General features: G+C 42.4%; 1 protein-coding gene across 1 annotated transcript; it reads right to left on the bottom strand.

Moving 5' to 3' along the window:
* Positions 1-608: 608 nt before the first annotated feature.
* On the bottom strand, positions 609-13,758 carry LOC129841230 (uncharacterized). The gene is made up of 6 exons (XM_055909396.1): positions 13,242-13,758; positions 12,755-12,885; positions 12,401-12,574; positions 9,304-9,456; positions 4,183-4,294; positions 609-3,851 (listed from the first exon to the last, which is right to left on the bottom strand). The coding sequence occupies exons 1-6, from the start codon at positions 13,516-13,518 to the stop codon at positions 2,887-2,889; spliced, it is 1,812 nt and encodes a 603-aa protein (XP_055765371.1). The 5' UTR covers positions 13,519-13,758; the 3' UTR covers positions 609-2,886.
* Positions 13,759-26,797: the final 13,039 nt, after the last annotated feature.

Raw genomic sequence — 26,797 nt, 5'->3', positions numbered from 1 at the left:
CTGACTGCCATTAGGTACCGAGATGAGATCCTCAGACCCCTTGTGAGACCATATGCTGACACATGCACATTTGTGGCCTGCTGGAGGTCATTTTGCAGGGCTCTGGCAGTGCACCTCCTTGCACTAAGGCGGAGGTACCGGTCCTGCTGCTGGGTTGTTGCCCTCCTACGGCCTCCTCCACGTCTCCTGATGTACTGGCCTGTCTCCTGGTAGCGCCTGCATGCTCTGGACACTACGCTGACAGACACAGCAAACCTTTTTGCCACAGTTCGCATTGATGTGCCATCCTGGATGAACTGCACTACCTGAGCCACTTGTGTGGGTTGTAGACTCCGTCTCATGCTACCACTAGAGTGAGAGCACCGCCAGCTTTCAAAAGTGACCAAAACATCAGCCAGGAAGCATAGGAACTGAGAAGTGGTCTGTGGTCACCACCTGCAGAATCACTCCTGTTTTGGGGGGTGTCTTGCTAATTGCCTATAATTTCCACCTTTTGTCTATTCCATTTGCACAACAGCATGTGAAATTTATTGTCAATCAGTGTTGCTTCCTAAGTGGACAGTTTGATTTCACAGAAGTGTGATTGACTTGGAGTTACATTGTGTTGTTTAAGTGTTCCCTTTATTTTTTTGAGCAGTGTATTTATTCAGGGCAAAAAGTGAATTGCTTTTCCACATTTCTTGCAGTATTACTTTAGTGCCTTGCTGCAAACAGAATGTGTGTTTGGAATATGTTTATTCTGTACAGGCTTCCTTCTTTTCACTCTATTAATTAGGTTAGTATTGTGGAGTAACTACAATGTTGTTGTGTCAGTGTTCTTCTATCACAGCCATTATTCTCTGTAACCGTTTTAAAGTCACTATTGGCCTCATGGTGAAATCCCTGAGCGGTTTCCTTCCTCTCCAGCAACTGAGTTAGGAAGGCCGCTTGTATCTTTGTTGTGACAGGGTGTATTGATACACCATCCAAAGTGTAACGAAAGGGATTTTCTATGTCTGATATTTATATTTTTACCCATCTACCAATAGGTGCACTTCTTTGCGAGGCATTGAAAAACCTCCCTGGTCTTTGTGGTTTAATCGGTGTCTGAAATTCACTGCTTGACTGAGGGATAATTTTATGTGTGGGGTAAAGCGATGAGGTAGTCATTCACAAATCAAGTTAAACAGTATTATTGCACCAAAGTCCATGCAACTTATTATGTGACTTAAACACATTTGTAGTCCTGAACTTATTTAGGCTTGCCATAAGAAATGGGTTGAATACTTATTGACTCAATACATTTCAGCTATTCATTTGTAATTCATTTGTAAAACTTTTGAAAAATACAATTCCACTTTGAGATTATGGGGTATTGTATAGCCCAGTGACAAAAATATAAATGTAATACATTTTAAATTCAGGCTGTAACACAATATTGTATTATATGTCTTATACAGTTGGAGTCGGAAGTTTACATACACTTAGGTTGGAGTCATTAAAACACATTTTTCAACCACTCCACAAATTTCTTGTTAGCAAACTAAAGTTTTGGCAAGTCGGTTAGGACATCTACTTCGTGCATGACACATGTATTTCTTCCAACAATTGTTTACAGACAGATTCACTGTATCACAATTACAGTGGGTCAGAAGTTTACATACACCAAGTTGACTGTGCCTTTAAACAGCTTGGAAAATTCCAGAAAAAGATGTCATGGCTTTAGAAGCTTCTGATATGCTAATTGACATAATCCGAGTCAATTGGAGGTGTAACTGTGGATGTATTTCAAGGCCTACCTTCAAACTCAGTGCCTCTTTGCTTGACATCATGGGAAAATCAAAAGAAATCAGCCAAGACCACAGAAAAAAAAGACCTCCACAAGTCTGGTTCATCCTTGGGAGAAATTTCCAAACGCCTGAAGGTACCACGTTCATCTGTACAAACAATAGTATGCAAGTATAAACACCATGGGACCACGCAGCCGCTCAGGAAGGAGACCCGTTCTGTCTCCTAGAGATGAGCATACTTTGGTGTGAAAAGTGCAAATGAATCCCAGAACAACAGCAAAGGACCTTGTGAAGATGCTGGAGAAAACAGGTACAAAAGTATCTATATCCACAGTAAAACGAGTCCTATATCGACATAACCTGAAAGGCCGCTCAGCAAGGAAGAAGCCACTGCTCCAAAACCGCCATAAAAAAGCCAGACTACGGTTTGCAACTGCACATGGGGACAAAGATCGTACTTTTTGGAGAAATGTCCTCTGGTCTGATGAAACAAAAATATAACTGTTTGGCCATAATGACCATCGTTATGTTTGGAGGAAAAAGGGGGTTGCTTGCAAGCTGAAGAACACCATCCAAACCGTGAAGTACGGGGGTGGCAGCATCATCTTGTGGGGGTGCTTTGCTGCAGGAGGGACTGGTGCACTTCACAAAATAGATGGCATCATGAGGACGGAAATATGTGGATATGTTGAAGCAACATCTCAAGACATCAGTCAGGAAGTTAAAGATTGATCGCAAATGGACAATGAAAGTCAAGGTATGGGAGTGGCCATCAGAATTTATGAAATAAATAAAAGCTGAAATAAACAATTCTCTCTACTATTATTCTGACATTTCACATTCTTATAATAAATAGATGATCCTAACTGACCTAAGACAGGGAATTTTACTAGGATTAAATGTCAGGAATTGTGAAAAACTGAGTTTAAATGTATTTGGCTAAGGTGTATGTAAGCTTCCGACTTCAACTGTATATCACACAATGTCTGGGCCTTGCACTTCAACGATTGACCCACAACTGCTGCTTATTTTATGCATCTATGTCATCTTGCTGCGTCTACCTTTAATGCAGGGGTTGATCTTAGCATCAGAAGCTATCGAGTGGAATGGTTACTTCCTATGTTATAGTGGAATGGTTTTTCTGCTGGTGCATCTTGAGGTATCTCCTCTCTGAGAACCTCTTCCCACAGTGAGTACAGTCGAATGGCCTTTCTCCCGTGTGGACCTTCAGGTGCATCTTCAGCTGGTGCTGGCGGGAGAACCTCTTCTCGCACTGGGGGCAGCTGTAGGGTTTCTCCCCTGTGTGGACTCTCTGGTGCCTCTTCAGGCTGGACGATTGTGAAAAACTGGCCTGGCACAGGTGGCAGCCGAATGGTTTCTCCCCCGTGTGCATCCTTTGGTGGATCTCCACCTGTTTGCAAAAACGGAAGGCTTTCCCACAGAATGAACACAGGAAGCGCTTCTCTTTGCCACCGGATCTACTGATAGCATCACTACTACTGTCATTTGTCAATGGGCTTGTGTAGCCATTTAAAGTTGAAGCACTGGCATTGTCTGAGGTCTGGTTTAACATTAGGAGAGCGTGAGAAGGACGAAGGCCAGGGAGTGTCTGTGTTGTCGCAGGGTCCATGTTCCAGTTGATAGATCCTATAGAAGGCAGGCTGAAGGCAGCACCTGTTAGGGGGTTAACCTGAGGCGCCAAAGGTGTCTCTGAATCACAATTATAGGAGCAGGATGGAGTATCGCTAGCAGAGTTTGTGTCTGTTCTCTCCCGCCTCATATGGATACCTCCCAGTCCCCATGGACCAAATCTATGCCTAGCCCTGGTCTCAGCCAGTCTGTTGTCATGGAGACTAAATTTGGATGTTGTTTTGTGTTCGATTGTCTGTTTCTGGTAGTGGTTAAAAGTGTTGTTCCCCAGTCCAGAGTTGAGGACGCTGTCCCATCCACTGACCTCCACTATGTCACCTCTGGCCCTGGCCTGCTCAGTGATGTTGTCCCCTGCGCCCTTGGCTGCACCGGTCTGGGTCTGGGAATCCAAAATGGTCGGCCAGTCTCCTCTGTTACCCTCCAGCCAACCACCTGCAGGAAGAGGTTACAAAATAGACTTTACAAACATGGCAGAGTTTTTTTGTTGTCAATTACCTGGTCAAGTTCATACATTATTTTATGAATTAAGCAAAAATATAGGAAAGAAAATAGCCAGGCGCATCACTATTCCCAATGAAGATCTATTACTGTATGTAGGCAGGTAGCCTAGTGGTTAAGAGCATTGGGCCGACTAGTTGAAAATTCTGTCAATGTGCCCTTGAGCAAGGTACTTGCTTACTTACCCTAATTGCTCCCTGTAAAGTTGCTCTGGATAAGATTGTCTACTAAATTACGAAAATGTAAATATGTATTTCTCCCTTACCTTGCTCCCCCATCTTTAGTCCACTCAGCAGATCAATGCTCTCTGGTCCGTCTTCTACTGTCTCCTCTTTGACCAGCAGCAGATCAGGCTTCCCATCCTCCATGTCTACTGACTGTAAGAGATACAGAGTGAGAGGATGTTGGATCAAGAAATCTGATATGAGCACCCTGCTATGGAGCATCTTCTGTTTGGGAAATGAGGGATTGCTATGAGTACTATGCAAACATCTTAGTTGATTTGATACTATGCAAACATATTGGTTGATATAATTACTTGACACTCCTTAATGGTTTGATAATTCAAAGGCATGGTCTCACACTTAAAGGGCAACTCCACCACTTTTCAACCTCACTTTCATTATCTCCAGCAAAATACCAGTGTCAACACACTTTTAGTGTATGTGGATACCTGCTCGTAGAACATCCCTTTCCAAAATCATGAACATTAATATGGAGTTGGTCCCCCCTTTGCTACCATAACAGCCTCCGGTCTTCTGAGAAGGCTTTCCACTAGATGTTGGAACATTGCTGCAGGGACTTGCTTCCATTCAGCCACAAGAGCATTAGTGAGGTCGGGCACTGATGTTGGGCAATTAGGCCTGGCTCGCAGTCGGCGTTCCAATTCATCCCAAAGGTGTTAGATGAGGTTGAGGTCAGGCCTCTGTGCAGGCCTGTCAAGGTCTTCAACACCGATCTCTACAAAACATTTCTGTATGGACCTCGCTTTGTGCATGGGAGCATTGTCATGCTGAAACAGGAAAGGGCCTTCCCCAAACTGTTTTCACAAAGGTGGAAGCACAGAATCGTCTAGAATGTCATTGTATGATATAGCATTAAGATTTCCCTTCACTGGAACTAAGGGGCCTTGCACGAACCATGAAAAACAGCCCCAGACCATTATTCCTCATCCATCAAACTTAACAGTTGGCACTATGCAATGGGACAGGTAGAGTTCTCCTGGCGTCCGCCAAACCTAGATTCGTCCGTCGGTCTGCCAGATGGTGAAACGTGATTCATCACTTAAGAGAACGCGTTTCCACTGCTCCAGAGTCTAATGGCGGCGAGCTTTACACCACTCCAGCCGACGCTTGGCATTGCGCATGGTGATCTTAAGCTTGTGTGCAGCTGCTCGACCATGGAAACCCATTAGGTATGTGAAAACGGCACATTTCTAATGTTAAGTAGAAAAAAACAAGGTAAAAATATTCTACCCGATGACATAAAAAAAGTGATATTCAAACACTGAGATTCCCGGTGATGTAGGGAGCAAGAAAATACCCTCCCTTGGGCTAGAAACTCGGTGCAGGTTTTGAAAATTAATGTTTTTTTTACTTTTAATCCGTCACAGAGAAGCATTTTTTTAGGACCTTATCTTTTTAAACACAGTCTGTTTTCACATATGTAGACACTGGTTTGGTGCTGGAAATTATGATTATAAGATTGAAAAGTGGCAGAACTTACCTTTTAAGATGACATGAATCAAGACCGGGCCGTATGAACAAAGAGTCTCAGAGTAGGAGTACTGACCTTTGCATATGCAATGCATTCGGAAAGTATTCAAACCCCTTGACTTTTTCCACATTTTGTTACTTATTCTAAAATTGATTAAATAATTTTACACACAATCTACACATAATACCCCAATCTTCCAGAAGGACAACCATATCTGCAGCACTCCACCACTCAGGCCTCTATTGTAGAGTGTCCAGACGGAATCCACTCCTCAGTAAAAAGGCACATGACAGCCTGCTTGGAGTTTGACAAAAGGCACCTACAGTGAAGGACTCTCAGACCATGAGAAAAAATATTTTCTGATCTGATGAAACCAAGATTGAACTCTTTGGCCTGAATGCCAAGCGTCACATCTGGAGGAAACCTGGCATCATCCCTACAGTGAAGCATGGTGGTGGCAGCATCATGCTGTGGGGATGTCTTTCAGAGCCTGGGACTTGGAGACTAGTCAGGATCGAGGGAAAGATGAATGGCGCAAAGTACAGAGAGATCCTTGATGAAAACCTGCTCCAGAGCGCTCAGGACCTCAGACTGGGGCGAAGGTTCACCTTCCAACAGTAAAAGGCCTCCCGGGTGGCGCAGTGGTCTAGGGCACTGCATCGCAGTGCTAGCTGCGCCACCAGAGTCTCTGGGTTCACGCCCAGGCTCTGTCGCAGCCGGCCGCAACCGGGAGGTCCGTGGGGCGAAGCACAATTGGCATAGCGTCGTCCGGGTTAGGGAGGGTTTGGCCGGTAGGGATATCCTTGTCTCAGTATGTAAATGTAATAAAAAAATGTATGCACTCTGGTAGTCGCTCTGGATTAGAGCATCTGCTAAATGACTAAAATGTAAAACAACCCTAAGGACACAGCCAAGACAACACATGAGTGGTTTCGGGACAAGTCTCTGAATGTCCTTAAATGGCCCAGCCAGATCACGGACTTTAACCCGATGTAACATCTCTGGGGAGACCTGAAAACAGATATGCAGCGACAGTCCCGATCCAACCTGACAAAGCTTGAGAGGATCTGCAGAGAAGAATGGGAGAAACTCCCCAAATACAGGTGTGCCAAGCTTGTAGCGTCATACCCAAAGATGCTTCAACAAAGTACTGAGTAAAGGGTCTGAATACGTATGTAAATGTGACATTTCAGCTCTGAATCTTTAATACATTTGCAAAAATTTCGAAAATACTGATTTGCATTGTCATTATGGGGTGTTGTGTGTAGATTGATGATGGAAAAAATACTATTTCATCAATTTTAGAACAAGGCTGTAACGTAACAAAACGTGGAAAAAGTAAAGGGTTCTGAATACTTTACGAATGCACTGTAGACAGGTATGTGCCTTTCCAAATCATGTACAATCAATTGAATTTACCACAGGTGGACGCCATTCAAGTTGTAGAAACATCTCAAGGATGATCAATGGTAACACGATGCACCTGAGCTCAACTTCAAGTCTCATAGCAAAGGGCCTGAATACTTATGTACATTTAATTTAATTTAGCTAACATTCATAAAAACCTATTTTCGCTTTGTTATTATGGGGTATTATGTGCCAATTGACGAGGGAAAAAATATTGTATCAATTTTAGCTACGTAGGCAGCTGAGTGAGCAGCAGCTACGTAAAAAAAATCCAGCACATGCACAGAAATCTCTGTATCAATAGGCAAGTCGGGTTCCAGAAAAATCGGGAACAGTATATATTTTTGTTGTTGTAATTTTACCCCCTATTTCTCCCCAATTTTGTTATAACTAATTAGTAGTTACGATCTTGTCTCATCACTGCAACTCCCCAACAGGCTCGGGAGAGGCGAAGGTCGAGTCATGCTTCCTCCGAAACATGACCCGCCAAGCCGCACTGCTTCTTAACACCTGCTCGCGTAACCCGGAAGCCAGCCACACCGATGTGTCGGAGGAAACTGACAACTGAAGTCAGTTGGCCCGCCACAAGGAGTAGCTAGAGCGCGATGAGCCAAGTAAAGCCACCCGGCCAAACCCAGACGACACTGGGCCAATTGTGCGCTGCCCTATGGGACTCCTGGTCACGGCCGGATGTGACACAACCTGGGATCAAACCCCAGGCTGTCGTTATGCCTCAACACTGCGATGCAGTGCCTTAGACCGCTGTGCCACTCGGGAGGCTTTTAAAATGAAATATTGGTGCACAATTTCAACTTAAAAATATGTTTTAACCTTTCTAGGACACACGTTCCGCTAGCGGAACCCCCCCCACAACATTCCGCTGAAAAGGCAGCGTGGGAAATTCAAAAATATTTTCTTTCACACATTAACAAGTCCAATACAGCAAATGAAAGATAACCATCTTGTTAATCTACCCATCGTGTCCGATTTAAAAAATGCTTTACAGCGAAAACACAACATATGATTACGTTAGATCACCGCCAAGTCCAAAAAACACACAGCCATTTTCCCAGCCAAAGATAGGAATCATAAAAAACAGAAAGAGATAAAATGAATCACTAACCTTTGATGATCTTCATCAGATGACACTCATAGGACATCATGTTACACAATACATGTATGTTTTGTTCGATAAAGTGCATATTTATATCAAAAAATCGAATTTTACATTGGCGCGTTACGTTCAGTAGTTCTAAAACATGCGGTGATTGTGCAGAGAGCCACATGAATTCACAGAAATACTCATTATAAATGTTGATGAAAATTCAAGTGTTATGCATGGAACTTTAGATACACTTCTCCTTAATGCAACCGCTGTGTCAGATTTTTTAAAAACTTTACAGAAAAAGCATAATCTGAGTACGGCGCTCAGAGCCCAAACGAGCCAAAATAAATATCTGCCATGTTGCGCAGTCAACATTAGTCAAAAATAGCATAAATATTCACTTACCTTTGATGATCTTCATCAGAATGCACTCCCAGGAATCGCAGTTCCACAATAAATGTTTGTTTTGTTCGATAATGTCCATAATTTATGTCCAAATAGCTTCTTTTGTTAGGGAGTTTGCTAAACAAATCCAAACGCGCATTCAGGTCCAGTCGGACGAAACTTGTCAAACTAAGTATAGATTCAATCTTTAGGATGTTTTTATCATAAATGTTCAATAATGATCCAACCGGAGAATTCCATTGTCTGTAGAAAAGCAATGGAACGAGAGCTACCTCTCATGTGAAATGCGCGTGACTGAGAACGAGGCTGCTGCCAGACCCCTTAGTCAAACAGCTCTAATTCGCTCCCACTTCACAGTAGAAGCCTGAAACAACGTTCTAAAGACGGTTGACATCTAGTGGAAGCCGTAGGAAGTGCAAAATAACCCATATCCCACTGTGTATTCGATAGGGGCTGAGTTCAAAAACTACAAACCTCAGATTTTCCACTTCCTGTTTGGATTTTTTCTCAGGTTTTTACCTGCCATATGAGTTCTGTTATACTCACAGACATCATTCAAACAGTTTTAGAAACTTCAGAGTGTTTTATATCCAATACTAATAATAATATGCATATATTAGCATCTGGGACTGAGTAGGAGGCAGTTTACTCTGGGCATGCTATTCATTCAAAAGTGAAAATGCTGCCCCCTATCCCAAAGAAGTTTTAAAAGGCACTCATTTCATGGAACGGCCCAGTTCACAGTTGGCTCACCTCAGTGAGACTGTGTGTGGTCCTGTGCTGCTCAGCTGGTTCCACTGTGGGTTCAGGAGGAGGTGTAGTCTGGTTGTCCTCCATGACCATGTTCTCCTCAGGGTTCCCCAGACCCTCCTCCTTCACCAGCAGCACCTCTGGACCCTCCTCCTCCTGGAAGAGAGAGGTGATACAGATTACACTCCTTAAGGTAATCTGTACACACAGATAATAAACACACTTTCAGCATGGATTGTTTACCCATCCCCAATACGTTTGAGTTCTATAATGTAGCTACAGAATGACTTCATTGTTGTTAAACCCATCATAGTGGACATACATTTTATGTTGGGGATAAATATAAGTCAGCTATGCTAAGTCAAAAGTCATCAGACAAACCTGACTAAACTATTTTGACGTGTACAGTAGGTGTTTGTTAGTGTGTGGGTATGTGTAGGTGTTTGTTAGTGTGTGGGTATGTGTAGGTGTTTGTTAGTGTGTGGGTATGTGTAGATATTAGGGCTGTCAAACGATGACAATAATCACGTTAATGGCATTAGTTACTCGCGATTAATCTGCTCAAATTTGGCCCCAAAGAAAGATTTTTCAATTTAAAAGTAGTGCATTGAGGTACAGGCGTACTATGCTTTGAGTGTAAGGAACGGAAACACAAAATGATCTACGTCAAAATCTTTTAATAGCATTTCCACCATGAACAAAACACTTCACTAACATAGCTACAGCTATTAATGCTCCCAATGTTTGAGTAGGCCTACTCCCTCTTATCAATGTTATTGAAGTGTAACACTTGTACACAGTACAGACACACACAATCCCTCTCTTACACACACAGTTTTAAGTACTGTTAAAGCTTCAGGCATTCTAGGAAAAAATAACTGTCTCTATGGATACAAAGAGCTTTTAAACTGATGAAAACATTGTAACCATCTCTACTGTTCAGATAACTTTACACACATAGTTCTACGCACACTGTACTAGTGGACATGACAATAAAACCGTGAAACTTGAAACACACATCCTCTCTCTCACACACACTCGTGCGTATGCAGCCTACCTTTGAAGCATCTCTGAGGAGCCAATTCCTTTTCAGTTCTTCCTGTCCCATCCAAATGTGTGAATAGCCTAGTCAGTGGTCAAGTTATCAGGTCGCTGGGTAACATGACTAGCTTGCTAAACAATGGTGTTTGTTATCAAACCAAAAAACAGCAGCTTGCGAGAAGTTTAAAACATGCTGTGACATGCGCACCAATCTGCGGCAGAAAAAACAAAACAAACATAGCTCCAGTAATATTGGGTATAACTTTCACATGATTTTGGCTAGAGGCACACGATCTTCAGCTATGCAAAGGTGCAAGCATTAACTGTAGCGGTGTTCCCTGTTGTGTACTGCGCTTAAAATCGCCGGTGCGGAAACACATGCGCTTAAAAGGTTCCATGCGGTCAAGATATGGAAACGCAATTAACGGCATCCGAAAAATGTACAGCGATAAACATGTCACGCGTTAAATGATGGGCCTGGTACGTATATTTAGTAAGTGTATTTTGGTTATGAAGCACTGTTGAGATCATATGTGATGTATATTAAAGAGAATCTCAATGAAAGTCTTAGAATGAAAAGTCCCATTTTGTGTTTATTAAACATAAACAAGTTTGACATAAACCATATGAAAACCACACATACGCATGACCCAACAAAAAATCGACATTAACTTCTTGAACTGCATTTATTTTCTCATTAAAAGTGTCTTGCGAAAAAATTCAGTCTGTGAACGCAAGTAATCCAGGCATTTGTAAACATATACCCTACAGTGTACAAACATAATATGTAACACATTTTAGACTTATAACACACAATGTCCTGATGCAATATTCTACCCAGCAATATTCAACACTAAAATCTGATACTCGTTATTCCAGATGTATCTGTGGATCTTTTCTGCTGACAACAATGACAATGTATACATTTGTCTTTAATGCAGGGTTTGATCTAAATGCAAGAAGCTACCGTGTGAAATGGTTTATTTCTATGTTATAGACTGGAATGATTTTTCTGCTGGTGTATTCTGAGGTAGCTCCTCTCCGAGAACCTCTTCCCGCAGTGCGTACAGGCAAACAGCGTTTCTCCCGTGTGGACCTTCAGGTGCATCTTCAGCTGGTGCTGGCGGGAGAACCTCTTCTCACACTGGGGGCAGCTGTAGGGTTTCTCCCCTGTGTGGACCCTCTGGTGCCTCTTCAGGTCACCAGCCTCAGCGAAGCGCATGTGACACTGTGTACAGCTGAAGGGTTTCACCCCTGTGTGGACTCTCTGGTGCCTCTTCAGGTTGCCAGCCTGGGCGAAGCGCATGTGACACTGTGTACAGCTGAAGGGTTTTACCCCTGTGTGGACCCTCTGGTGGATCTCCACATTATGTGGGCAGCTGAAGGCTTTGTTACAGAACATGCAAAGGAACCGTTTCTCTTTACTATTGCCTGATGTAGCATCCCCTCTCTGAGCCTGGGCTCTAGTCCTGTCGTTTGAGTTCAATACCTGGTCAAAAAAGACGCGGCCGTGTGAATCAGAAGGCCCCATCGACGTGGATACTGGGTCGCGATCTCTGAACGCATGTGAAGGGGAGTGGGTCGCAACATTTAGATTTGTCTCCAAGCTTTTCCTGTAATCTAAAAATTCACTGGTGTTTCCCTGCAAGTGTCCTTCTCTTAAGTGAGTCTCATCTGCAATCCATGTCTGAGGAGAGTCGCGCTCAACTTTCACAATCACCTCATCTACGACCAGACCTTCCCCTTTCTTATCTAGGAACCCTTCAGAGTATACACTACTGCTGTACTGGTTCCAGTCCCCACTCATTGGATTAGTCTGTGTATCTAAGCCCACAGGCATGTCACCAGATATCATCTGTGTCTCTGTAGCGTATGAACAGGTCGGATCATTGTCAGCCTGTAATGCATCACCTGAGTCCCGATTGGATAAAACTGTCCTCAGGTTACCGTAAAGTAAATACTCTGAGCGGGGAGCAGGAGGACAGCCCAGTCGCCCCAGCCCCGTTAAAGTCTCAGTGTCTGTCTCTGACTTGAGAACGGCGTTCTGGGTTCCACTGACCTCCGTGATGCTGCATCGGGTCCTGGCCTGCGCTGGGGCGGTGGTGGGGTCCTCCATAGCTACAGGGGGCACTCCAGCCGCTCCAGTCTGGATGTCTCTGCTGTGTCTTGGGTCCTCCTCTCCTTCAGACCTCTCCAGCTTGACCCCCGGACCTGCAGCCTCTGCATCTGCAGACTGACACAAAAAGAGAGGAGGTTATTGAATAACAATGTCATAGGGAAGTCTCACAAACTTCCCTATGGCAGATAAATGAGGATGTACTTGTAAGCAAGTGAATAGCTGAGGGGAGCCTTTCTGAAATAAACTGGCCACATCTGATGTACTGTAATTTTTATGCAACACTACTAAACTAACCTCTGGTATGATAACGTGCTGGGTTGAGGTTCCACTCCCCTCATCAACAGTGATTGGTTGGTCATCTCTCCATGTATGGTGTCCAATAGGCTTTACAAAGCTTCTGTAGCCTCCAGTGCGATGTCCTTCACCTGAGAGAGTGATTGGGTGAAAAGAGGTGGTTAGGTCAGGTACTGTCAATGCTCAACTGTATATTGTACACTAAGGTAACATGTATCATAACTTCTTGAAATACTATTTATTGATTGATGTATTATGTCCATTGCATCACATTGTTTTCATTGAGTAAATAGGAAATGCAGTAAATCAATAATTTGGTTAGAATATGATATTGTGTCTTTGCGCCAAGATAGCTAAGTAACCAGGGGAATTATTGCATACTATCCAAAAACTGACCAAGACTAAATTCTGAGTAACACATCTGAACACATGTACAGAGGGGAACGGGGCAACAGGCCGCGCATCCTCTGCCTTCTGCAAAATGTACCTCTTGTCATTCCTCTGTATCGGTCGAGGATCTTGACACTACTGGGACGAATGGCGAGGACGCGCTCTGGCATTGTCCTCTCAGCGCGCTCCCTTGCCACCTTCAGTTCCAGTAGTTTTCTCCGCAATGCCCTGTTTTCTTTCTGGCTTTGAGTTATTTCCAATCGAAACACTGCATAGTCGTCGTCTACGAGTTTACAGATCTCTGCAACGGCTGCATTCGCTAGCACCTCCATTATAGAGGCTATTTGAGTGTGAAACACCAAACAGTTAGCCATTGTTAGCAGCTAGCGTTACCTAGATAACATCTATCAACTAAGTAGTCTCCAACACGAATTATACACTTTATAGGGTGAGTATGTGATGCTGTGCAGTTACTTTAGTCATATTTTTAAATCCAGGGTGTTAAACGTCTAAATAACAACAATAAAAACGCGAACGTAGAAATTGTTCATTGTCACTGTTGTTCACTTCCGTATACTTCTTCTTTACAGCGGTTGGCATCCAATATTTATGGTGCATTACCGCCACCAACTGTTCGGGGATGAAAAAAGGAAACTCCATATTGTGAGAGTGGGAGATCAGTTTTGTTATTATCGCTCACTTCTTCAGTTCTTCAAACGTCCATGACTCCCTCCCCAGGCTCTGGGGCCTGAGAGGGTATCACTGCTCTTGACAGCACCTCATGGAACTTCTCCACCGAGAATATTTTAGTCCCAGGAACCACTCTGCCGCATCCACAGTAATGCCCATCTTCCTGGACTTTCCCTCCACGTTAGCTGTGCCATTGATCACCATTGCCATAAAACCCACAAGTCCACCTTCTTTACATACAGCATATCTGGATCCTGCTGGTGGGAGGCCAACTCTGCAGCCTGCAGAGGCCTACCTGACAACATCGGACTTCCTACTATGTTTACCCTTCCTACCGTCTCCGCCTAGGAGACAGACTGAGTTCCCTGATTTTGGCCACCTCCATCTCTTTCACCCTATTTGGGTATTCCAAGGATGTCGCCTCATGTTCTCTACCACAGTTGCAATACTTTATTCCTTTGCATTTCTCTTCTGCTATACAGTCTCCATCAAAGTGGTTTCCCCCACACGTCCCACATCTCGGCTCCTTCCGTCTGCAGACACTTTCTACATGTCCAAACATTTTACAACTGTTACACTGCAAAGGCCTGGATATAAAGGCTTTGACAGGATAATACACATATCCCAGCTGCACTCGGGTCAGGAGGGAGTCCACATAAAAAAACACAAGGACAGACAAACTCTTCTCCTTCTTGCCGTTAACCACACAATTCATCCAGCGTACATCAACCACTCCAGGAATTTACTTTAGCACATCAATATCAACTTATTATGCAACTCCAGAAATGACTCCTTTTAATAAGTGCCCTGCTCCGATTTAACTTTACCCAAAGCTTTCTCCACCACTTTGGATATCTTCAATGGGTTTACAGAGTTGGGTGTACATAGTTCCAGAAAACATACTCCTACCAAGACACGATGGGGAATTATCAACCCTAGCCAAGTTTTTCTTATTTTTCAAATACTTTGGACAAATGTCCATTCTTAATTTCGACTGCAAATTGATTCAAGCTCCACCATATATAGCAATAAATGCAAGAAACCCTACCTTACTAAAACTCATCCTCTCTGGATCGCTCTCTCTTCAAGCCTACTCACTGAGGGGCTCCCAGGCTAATCCCTCAACCTTGGGCTAACCGCTACTCTTCACTGCCTCAGCATAGGACACTTTCTGCCCCACTCAAACTCTGGCAATCTCAACCTGTCTCTCTCTCACAGGGCACTGCGGCTCCCCAGCTGCATGGGTGCCCACACACACAGTGCTTTCTCTATCCCAACTTTACCCTCCCTCTGACTATCCAAATGAGAAAAAAGTATATTTTACTTAAATATACTACAAATTCACATAAGATACTACAAATACAAGATGTATTTTTCTAGTATATCTTAAGTATACTACGTTTACTATCATTACACTTAATACAAATTTTAAATGCATTGTTTTTCTGTCTAAGTATACTACACTGATTGTACAAAACATTAGGAACACCTTCCTAATATTGAGTTGCACCCCCTTTTGCCCTCAGAACAGCCTTAATCCGTCAAAGCATGGACCAGGCTGGTGACCTGAAAAGGCACCAGAGGGTCCACATAGGAGAGAAGCCGTCCGCCGGTACACACTGCGGGAAGAGGTTCTCAGAGAGAAGATACCTCAGGATACACCAGCAGAAAAACCATTCCACTCTATAACATAGAAAGTAACTATTCAACTCGAGTGCTTCTGACATTTAAATGAAACCCTGCATTAAAGACAAAGATTCATTTTCATTGTTATCAGCAAAAAATACTTTCAGATGCATTTGGAATACCGAGAGTAACAGATTTCAGTGTTGAATATTCCTGGGTAGAATATTGCATCCAGACATTGTGTGATATACACTGAGTGTACAAAACATTAGGACCACCTATTGAGTTGCACCCACTTTTGCACTCAGAACAGCCTCAATTCATTGGGGCATGGACTCGAACAGGTGTTGAAAGCATTCCACCCATGTTGACTCCAATGCTTCCCACAGTTGTATCAAGTTGGCTGGATGTCCTTTGGGTGGTGGACCATTCTTGATACTCACAGGAAACATTTGAGAGCGAAAAACTCACATACACAATCCATGTCTCAATTGTCTCAATCCTTTAACCTGCCTTCTCCTCTTCATCTATACTGATTGTAGTGGATTTAACAAGTGACAATAAGGGATCATAGCTTTCACCTGAATTCACCTGGTCAGTCGATGTCATGGAAAGAGCAGGTGTTCCTAATGTTTTGTACACTCAGTGTAAATGGGTCTTTCTATAAACTAGGGTACCAAGTCATTAATAATTATTTGCAATTTTTTTCATGTGGATACATTAAGATATAAAGGGGGAATATAGATACATTCAATATAATTCATGAGTTGAATCAAAACTTATGTTTAAACCCTTTTTCATGCTTAGTCTTCACAGAATTGGCAAAAAAACGAATCAAATTTTATTTGTCACATGTGCCAAATACAATACCTGACAGTGAAATGCTTACTTACAAGTCCTTAACCAACAATGCAGTTTTAAGAAAAATACCCCCAAAAATATAAATAAATGTAACAAATAATTAAGAGCAGCAGTAAAATAATTAAGAGCAGCAGTAAAATAACAATAGCGAGTCTATATACAGGGGGTACCAGCGGGGGCACCAGTTAGTCGTGTGACATAAAACACCACCTTTCTTTCCTTACATTTATGATACTGTTGTTTGTTTTTATATCATATACTAAGCATTTAACCATTGAATTACACATTTACCTTGATTCTGTGAAATTCCTGGATAGCTGTCTGACTCTTTTGTATGAAGATCTTGGAAGTGTACTGTAACCTCAACATTTCAAATCAAATTTTATTGGTCACATACAAATGGTCAGCAGATGTTATTGAGAGTGCGGCAAAATGCTTGTGCTTTTAGTTCCGACAGTGCAGCAATATCTAACATGTAGTCTAACAATTCCACAACAACTACCTAATACACACAAATCTAAGTAAGGAATGGAATAAGAGGATATACATATAAATACATGGATGAGTAATGACAGAGCAGCATAGGCAAGATGCAATAGATGGTATAAAATACAGTATATACATATGAGATGAGTAATGCAAGATATGTAAACATTATTAAAGTGGTGTTATTAAAACTTCTTAAGGCTAGGGGGCAGTATTTTTGTTTTTGGCTAATAAACGTACCCATTTGAAACTGCCTATTTCTCAGCCCCCGAAACTAGAATATGCATATAATTGTCAGATTACAATAGAAAACACTCTGAAGTTTCCAAAACTGTCAAAATTTTGTCTGTGAGTTAAACAGAACTGATATTGCAGGCTAAAACCTGAAGAAAATCCAATCAGGAAGTGCCCCTGTTTTTGAAACCTCTCTGTTCCTATGCCTCCCTATTACCCATTTAAAGGGATATCAACCAGACTCCTTTTTCTATGGCTTCCCTAAGGTGTCAACAGCCTTTAGACATAGTTTCAGGCTTTTATTTTGAAGAATGAGCGTGAACGACCACATTGCGTAAGTGGATAGGTGGGGGCTCTCAGAGTGAGTTGTGCGCAAAAGGGAAAGGCAGCCATTGTTACTCCCGGTCCTAGTGAAAAGCCAACTGTCCCGGTTGATATATTATCGAATAGATATTTGAAAAACACCCTGAGGATGGATTATAAAAAACGTTTGACATGTTTCTGTGGACATTATGGATATAATTTGGAATTTTTGTTTGCGTTGTCTTGATCGCTCTTTCCGGTGGATTCCTGGGCATAACGCACCAAACTAACTAGGTATTTGGATATAAAAAATATCTTTATGGAACAAAAGGAACATTTGTTGTCTAACTGGGAGTCTCGCGAGTGAAAACATCCGAAGATCATCAAAGGTAAACGATTAATTTGATTGCTTTTCTGATTTTCGTGACCAAGTTACCTGATGCTAAGTGTACTTATTGTTTTGTCGAGCGATTGATAAATTTACACAAACGCTTGTATTGCTTTCGCTGTAAAGCATAATTTCAAAATCTGAGACGACAGGTGGATTAACAAAAGGCTAAGCTGTGTTTTGCAATATTGCACTTGTGATTTCATGAATATGAATATTTTCTAGTAATATTATTTACCTGTGGTGCTATGCTACGCTATGCTATGCTGATGACAATGATCCCGGATCCGGGATGGGTGGTTCAGAAAGGTTAAAGTGACTAGTGATCCATTTATTAAAGTGGCCAATGATTTCAGGTTTGTATGTAGGTGCCTCTCTGTGTTAGTGATAGCTATTTAACAGTCTGATGACCTTGAGATAGAAGCTGTTTTTCAGTCTCTTGGTCCCAGCTGTGATGCACCTGTACTGACCTCGCCTTCTGGATAGCGGGGTGAACAGGCAGTGGCTCGGGTGGTTGTTATCCTTGATGATCTTTTTGGCCTTCCTGTGACATCAGTTGCCGTACCAGGTGGTGATACAGCCCAACAGGATGCTCTCAATTTTGCATCTGTAAAAGCTTGTGAGGGTTTAAAGTGACAAGCGGCTTCTTCACCACACAGTCTGTGTGGCTGGACCATTTCAGTTTGTCCGTGATGTGTACGCCGAGCAACTTAAAACTTTCCACCTTCTCCACTGCTGTCCCATCGATGTGGATAGGGGGGGTACTCCCTCTGCTGTTTCCTGAAGTCCACGATCATCTCCTTTGTTTTGTTGATGTTGAGTGAGAGGTTGTTTTCCTGACACCACACTCCGAGTGCCCTCATCTCCTCCTTGTAGGCTGTCTCGTCGTTGTTGGTAATCAAGCCTACTACTAATGTGTCGTCTACAAATTTGATGATTGAGTTGGAGGCTTGCATGGCCACGCAGTCATGGGTGAACAGGGAGTACAGGAGGGGGATGAGCATGCACCCTTGTGGGGCCCCAGTGTTGAGGATCAGCAGATTGGAGATGTTGTTTCCTACCTTCACCACCTGGGGACGGCGGTCAGGAAGTCCAGGACCCAATTGCACAGGGCGGGGTTGAGACCCAGATCCTCAAGCTTAATGATGAGCTTGGAGGATACTATGGTGTTGAATGCTGAGCTATAGTCAATAAACAGCATTCTTACATAGTTATTCCTCTTGTCCAGATGGGATAGGGCAGTGTGCAGTGTTATGGTGATTGCATCGTCTCTGGACTTATTGGGGCATTAATCAAATTGAAGTGGGTCTAGGGTGACAGGTACAATGGAGGTGATATGATCCTTGACTAGCCTCTCAAAGCACTTCATGATGACAGAAGTGAGTGCTACGGGGCGATAGTCATTTAGTCAGTTACCTTTGCTTTCTTGGGTACTGGAACAATGGTTGCTACAGGGTGATGTTCAGTTACCTTTGCCTTCTTGGGTACTGGAACAATGGTGGCCATCTTGAAGCATGTGGGAACAGGAGACTGGGATAGGGAGATTGAATATGTACGTAAACACACCAGCCAGCTGGTCTGCGCATGCTTTGAGGACTAGTCTAGGGATGCCGTCTGGGCCGGCAGCCTTGCGAGGGTTAACCCGATTAAATGTCTTACTCACGTCAGCCACAGAGAAGGAGAGCCCACAGTCCTTGGTAGTGGGCCATGTTGTTGGCACTGTATTATCCTCAAAGCGGGCGAAGAAGGTGTTTAGTTTGTCTGGAAGCAATACGTTGCGGTGTCCGTGACACGGCTGGTTTTATTTTTGTAGTTCGTGATTGTCTGATTGCCACAAACATCTCACATCTGAGCCGTTGAATTGTGACTCCACTTTGTCTCTGTACTGACATTTCGCTTGTTTGATTGCCTTGCGGAGGGAATAACTATACTGTTTGTATTTGGCAATATTCCCAGTCACCTATCCATGTTTATATTTGGTGGTTCGCGCTCTCAGTTTTGTGTGAATGCCGCCATCCATCCACGGTTTCTGGTTAGGGTAGGTTTTAATAGTCACAGTGGGTACTACAGCTCCTATGCACTTCCTTATAAACTCACTCACCGAATCAGCGTATATGTCAACATTATTCTCTGAGCCTACCCGGAACATGTCCCAGTCCGCGTGATCAAAACAATCGTGAAGCGTGGATTGGTCAGACCAGCATTCAATATTTCTTAGTACAGGTACATCCTGTTTGAGTTTCTGCCTATAGGGAGGAGCAAAATGGAGTCGTGGTCAAATTTGCCGAAAGGAGGGAGGGGGAGGGCCTTGATCCAGTGTCTTTCCAGCACGAAAACTACAGTCAATATGCTGATAGAATTTAGGTAGCCTTGTTCTCAAATTTTCTTTGTTAAAATCCCCAGCTAATGCAGCCTCAGGATACATGGTTTCCAGTTTGCATAAAGTCCAGTGAAATTCCTTTAGGGCCAACGTGGTATCGGCTTGAGGGGGGTTATACACGGCTGTGACAATAACGGAGGATAATTCTCTTGGGAGATAATACGGTCTACATTTGATAGTGAGGAATTATAGGTCAGGTAAACAAAAGGACTTGAGTTCCTGTATGTTGTTGCAATTACACCATTAGTCGTTAATCATGAAACATATACCCCCGCCCTTCTTTCCGGAGAGATGTTTATTCCTGTCGGCACGATGTACAGAGAATCCAGGTGGCTGTACCGACTCCGACAGCATATCCCGAGAGAGCCATGTTTCCGTGAAACAGAGTATGTTCAAATCCCTCATGTCTCTCTGGAAAGCAACCCTTGCTCTAATTTTGTCTACCTCGTTATCGAGAGACTGGACATTAGCGAGTAATATACTCAGAAGCGGGGGGTGGTGTGCGTGCCTCTGAAGTCTGACCAGCAGACCGCTCCGTCTGCCACTTCTCCGGTGGTGTTGTTTTGGGTCAAATGCCCTGGGTGGTTCGGATTGAGGCAAGGGTGTGAATAGTAGATGTAAATATATAATTTCACTGTTTACAGCAGGGCCTCCAGCTCCACAGACCTGTCTGGTCAGCCTGGTAGGGTGCTGTGGGTGTGTCCAGCTTACACCTCTGCAAATCTGCGTGTGTATAGCAATGGAATTAAACATCCAACCAATGCCTCAAGTGCCGTGCTGTAAGTCCACCACAACCCGAAGGGTTGTGGGGTCCTGTCCAGAAACAACCCCTAGCCCCTGTCCCTACACACTTGTGGAAATTGTGTTGGGGAGCTAGGGTCAGTCTTTTATATCTGGAGTATTTCTCATGTCTTATCCGGTGTACTGTGTAAAATTTAAGTATGTATGAATATTTTTTTTTTTGTGGAACTGCAACTATATATATCTCTCTCCCCCTCTTCCCTAATCTATGGATTTCACATGATTGGGAATGCAGATATGCATCTGTTGGTTACAGACAACTTAAAAAAAAGGGTAGGGACATGGATTAAAACAACAGTCAGTATTCGGTGTGACCACAATTTGCCTCATGCAGTGCGACACATCTCCTTCACATAGAGTTGATCAGGCTGTTGATTGTGGCCTGTGGAATGTTGTCCCACTCCTCTTCAATGGCTGTGGGAAGTTACTGGATATCTCCGGGAACTGGAACACGCTGTTGTACACTTTGATCCAGAGCATACAAAGCATGCTCACTTGATGAAATGTCTGGTGAGTATGCAGGCCATGGAAGAACTGGGACATTCTCAGCTTCCAAGAATTGTGTACAGATCCTTGCAACATGGGGCCGTGCATTATCATGCTGAAACATGAGGTGAAGGCGGTGGATGAATAGCACGACAATGGGCCTCAGAATCTCGTCACGGTATCTCTGCGCATTGAAATTGCCATCCATATTCCCACCACCACCACGGGGCACTCTGTTCACAACGTTGACATCAGCAACCTGCTCGCCCACACAACGCCATACAGTGTCTGTCATCTGCCTGGGTACAGTTGAAACCGGGATTAATCCGTAAAGAGTATACTTCTCCAGTCTCCAGCGTGGCAGTGACCATCAAAGGTGAGCATTTGCCCACTGTAGTCGGTTACGATGCCAAACTGCAGTCTGGGCAAGACCCTGGTGAAGACGACGAGCACGCAGATGAGCTTCCCTAAGACAGATTGACAGTTTGTGCAGAAATTCTTCTGTTTTTGCAAACCAACAGTTTCATCAGCTGTCCGGGTGGCTGGTGATACCGCAGATGATACCGCAGGTGAAGAAGCCAGGTGTGGAGGTCCTGGGTTGGCGTGGTTACACGTGGTCTGCGGTTGTGAGGCCGGTTGGATGTACTACCTAATTTTCTAAAACAACGTTGGAAGCGGCTTATGGTAGAGAAATTAGCATTCAATTCTCAGGCAACAGCTCTGGTTGATATTCCTTCAGTCTGCATGCCAATTGCACGCTCCCTCAAAACTTGAGACATCTGTGTCATTGTGTTGTGTGACAAAACTGCACATTTTAGAGTGGCCTTTTATTGTCCACATCACAAGGTGCACATGTGTAATGATCATGCTGTTTAAATCAGCCACACCTGTCAGGTGCATGGATTATCTTGACAAAGGAGAAATGCTATGATTTAAACAATTTTGTGCAAAACATTTAATAAGCTTTTTGTATATATGCAACATTTCTGGGATCTTTTATTTCAGCTCCTGAAACAAACCCAGTATCACAGATTATTGTGAACTAGAAACTAATTTCTTATTGGAAATTTGTGACAGGCATACAAAACAAGTATATTTTTTCCTGTGCAGTACACAATTTTTTATACAGTGCATTTCAATCACAGATAATGATTACTTAATCAGGTTAGGTTACTTAAGGTTACTTAAAACCTGTTTGGGCTGCAGGGGCAGTATTGAGTAGCCGGATAAAAGGTGCCCATTTCAAATGGCCTCGTACTCAATTCTTGCTCGTACAATATGCATATTATTATTACTATTGGATAGAAAACACTCTCTAGTTTCTAAAACCATTTGAATTATATCTGTGAGTAAAACAGAACTAATTTTGCAGCAAACTTCCTGACAGGAAGTGGAAAATCTGAAATCGATGCTCTCTTCTAGGGCTTGCCTATAAAGGTCGTTGATATTTATTAGAATACATGCACTTCATACGTCTTCCACTAGATGTCGACAGGCAGTGAGAGAAGAAATTGAGTGTATAACTTGATCTGGGCTCGAATAAATGCTCTTTGTATGACGTGTCACCAGTTTCCTGTTTTCTGGAGAGCGCGTGAAGGGACCTGGATTTGCCTCTGATAAGCTGTCGTTATAGACGACTAATATCTCCGGCTTTGATTTTATTTGATACATGTGACAATATCATCGTAAAGTATGTTTTTTCAATATAGTTTTATTAGATAATTGAAATTTTTTCGGGACGTTAGGCGTGTTGCGTTGTCTGCGTTTGTTCACGAAGGAGAGCTTAGCGCCACTTTGCTAGCTTTCCGTGCTAACTGGAGAAGAACTCTTGACTGGAGAAGAGGACATTCTAAATCCAAACAACGATTGTTCCCGACAAAGGACCCCTTGTACAACATTCTGATGAAAGATCATCAAAAGTAGGACCCATTTTATGATGTTATTTCATATATCTGTCTAACATGTTGTACTAGTAGTTTGCGGCCAGGTTTTGGGCACGCTCTCGCCATAACGTAAACTGCATATCGTAATGAAGTTATTTTTAGAATTCTAACACAGCGATTGCATTAAGAACTAGTGTATCTATCATTTCCTATACAACATGTATTTTTTAGTTATGTTTATGAATAGTTATTTGGTCAGAATATGTGAGTGCCAGAAAAACATCCGGACGTTGTGGGAAAAAGATGCTACGTTAGCACAATGTATAACCACTGATTTCAGCTCTAAATATGCACATTTTCGAACAAAACATAAGTGTATGTATAACCTGATGTTATAGGACTGTCATCTGATGAAGCTTATCAAGGTTAGTCAAAAATTATATATCTTTTGCTGGTTTGTTACGATCGCTAACTTTTGCTGCTGGGGAATGGCTTGTGTTTCTGGCTATTGTGGTAAGCTAATATAATGCTATATTGTGTTTTCGCTGTAAAACACTTAAGAAATCGGAAATATTGTCTGGAATCACAAGATGCCTGTCTTTCATTTGCTGTACACCATGTATTTTTCAGAAATGTTTTATGATGAGTATTTAGGTATTTGACGTTGGTGTCTGTAATTACTCTGGCTGCTTCGGGGCCATTTCTGACGGTAACTGGGAATATTGGCTGGAATCACAAGATGCCTGTCTTTCATTTGCTGTACACCATGTATTTTTCAGAAATGTTTTATGATGAGTATTTAGGTATTTGACGTTGGTGTCTGTAATTACTCTGGCTGCTTCGGGGCCATTTCTGACGGTAACTGTGATGGTAGCTGCAATGTAAAACTGATTTATAGCTCAAATATGCACATTTTTCGAACAAAACATAGATTTATTGAATAACATGTTATAAGACTGTCATCTGATTAAGTTGTTTCTTGGTTAGTTTGGTTGGTTCGTGGTTAGTTAGGTTGGCTTTGTGCATGCTACCTGTGCTGTGAAAAATGTCTGTCCTTTTTTGTATTTGGTGGTGAGCTAACATAAATATACGTGGTGTTTTCGCTATAAAACATTTTAAACATTTAAAAAAACGGACATGTTGGCTGGATTCACAAGATGTTTATCTTTCAAATGCTGTATTGGACTTGTTAATGTGTGAAAGTTAAATATTTCTAAAAAATATATTTTGAGTTTCACGCCCTGCACTTGAAGTGGCTGTTGTCATATTGTGCCCGGCTTCGGGCTTGCAGCCATAAGAAGTGTTAAGACATAAACGATAGGAGGATGGTTGGTCAGATAGGATGGGAGGTTGTATAATGCAAATGTCTAGCAACCCAAAGTTTGTGTGTTCAAATCTCATCATGGATAACTTTAGCATTTTTGATAATTACCTACTTTGCACCTACTTACTCATTTTTAGCTACTTTGGACTACTTAAAGTGTTAATTAACCATCCCCCTAACCCTAACCTAACTCCTAAACCTAACCCTAAATAACGTTAGCCACAACAAATTGGAATTTGTGTAATGTACACAAATACATTATGAAGAAAGAAAAACATGTAATACACACGAAAAGTGGACTTTTTCATGTGCCTGTAATTTGTGTCCATTTCACACAATAAACTGTGACAGTGTGTTGCATGGGACCAATACTTTACATGTTGCGTTTATATTTTTGTTCAGTGTAGTTTGAGATATTATTTGCCTTTACGTTTAAGAAACATTGCTTGTGCCTTGTAATTCTGTTATTACAAATCCACATATCTTTAAGATATTTTCTAAATTCTCTCCCTCGCAAGGAGGGAGGATAATGGAAGTTCAAAGAAGTAATAAGTATACCTACCAATTAGTTATAGTATTTTTACTGATACATTTTGTTTATGTATTATGAAGCGATTAAAACTCATAATTATGTTACTAATTCTGTAACGGAATTACTGCATTTCAATTGGCTTCAATGGGAAATCATAGTAGTCACAAACAATGTTCCCTCATTTTTTTGGGGCACTGAGGAAATTTCAGGTCTGCTGAGTGCAAACTGGAACGTTGTGAAAATGATGTGCAACTTCCAGCGTCCGTTTACTGTGAACACTGAGGCTGTACCCGCTTTAAGTTACAGTTTTAACAGTGGCAATGTAAGCTACTGTGGCTATTTGATCATAATGTAGGCCCTACCAGAGTGACCTACCATCAAAAACTATAGAGAAAATACATCCCATAACATTTTAACATGGAAATAGCTGATCTATCATTCAGCCTACAGTAGCAGCTAATGTGTGGTGTTCAATGTTGTGGTGTTTGATGCAAGAAACCAATTTACAAAATAAAATGCATTATTATTCCCATACAATTATTACAGAGAATCAGACAAATGATGCTACCCTCTGCCTATTGACTACTTAGGCTTGAATAAGCTGTCTCAAAATACAACACTACCCCTTTAAGACAATAAAAAAGCTCTCTACCTCACTCGCTTTTCAAAGATGTACACATTTTGTGCTCTTATAGGAAGCAATCACTCCCCTATTGTTGACTACAAATGATCTATTACTGGGCTAATAACTCACTAAGTAGCAAAGGATATGAACAAAATGTGCACACGTTGCTGCATACGGCTCTCACTTTGATTCAAAACAAGCACATCCACTCACGACTGCTCATGCTGTAAATACAGTCCAGTCCAAAGTAAATGGCACAGATCCATATATGCCAATGGTCTATTTGCATATAGGCCTACTGCAGCTCTGACTTTATGCCGCACCGGTCTGTGTAGAGTACGGCGGAGTAGCGCGTGTCAATGTAATATAATCCTACTCCGATGCATTCTGCCTACAACAACATCTCTTGCATAGTTTGTTTTGTTGCATTGAAAGTGTCTAATATTGCGTTGATTCGATCCCAATTGCCACACTAAAGGGAAACGTTGATAGTGTTAACAGGGAAAAACTCTAGAACAGTGGTCACCAAACTTTTCTGAGTCAAGATTACATTGAGTGAAAATGCAAGCCGAGATTTACAGCTCAGATTTTTTTTTAACATGACTTACAAAAACGTAAGCCTATGCAACATTGACCACTTAAAAACAGTACTGTAGCAATGGGGTTTGTACAGTAAGCTATAAGCCCAATCACAGTATATTGGCTTTGCTTGAATTGCCCTGCCAATGCATTGTTGTTAGGGCCATTTAAAAAAATTATATTTCAAAATTTGAGGTGGGCTATATGATCACACCGGTAATAGATCCGTTGTTGTATTACTTCTGAAACATACATTTAAATAATTAGCTTTTTATTTTTTATTTTACTGGGCTGACAGTGCCAGTGGTCGGTCTCAGCTGATGGAGGGTCCTCCGCTCTCCCTTTTCTCCCCCCTGACATTGACCAAAAAGCTGATGGCGAAACTTGAGTCGCACTGCATTATTTGTGCCTCATGCACAAATTCATGTTGTTACTCCGATGAACAGAAAAAGTTA

Source organism: Salvelinus fontinalis, chromosome 42, assembly GCF_029448725.1.
Source record: "Salvelinus fontinalis isolate EN_2023a chromosome 42, ASM2944872v1, whole genome shotgun sequence".
In the NCBI taxonomy this organism is placed as follows: Eukaryota; Metazoa; Chordata; class Actinopteri; order Salmoniformes; family Salmonidae; genus Salvelinus; species Salvelinus fontinalis.
This window is presented reverse-complemented; position numbering and strand designations above follow the sequence as displayed.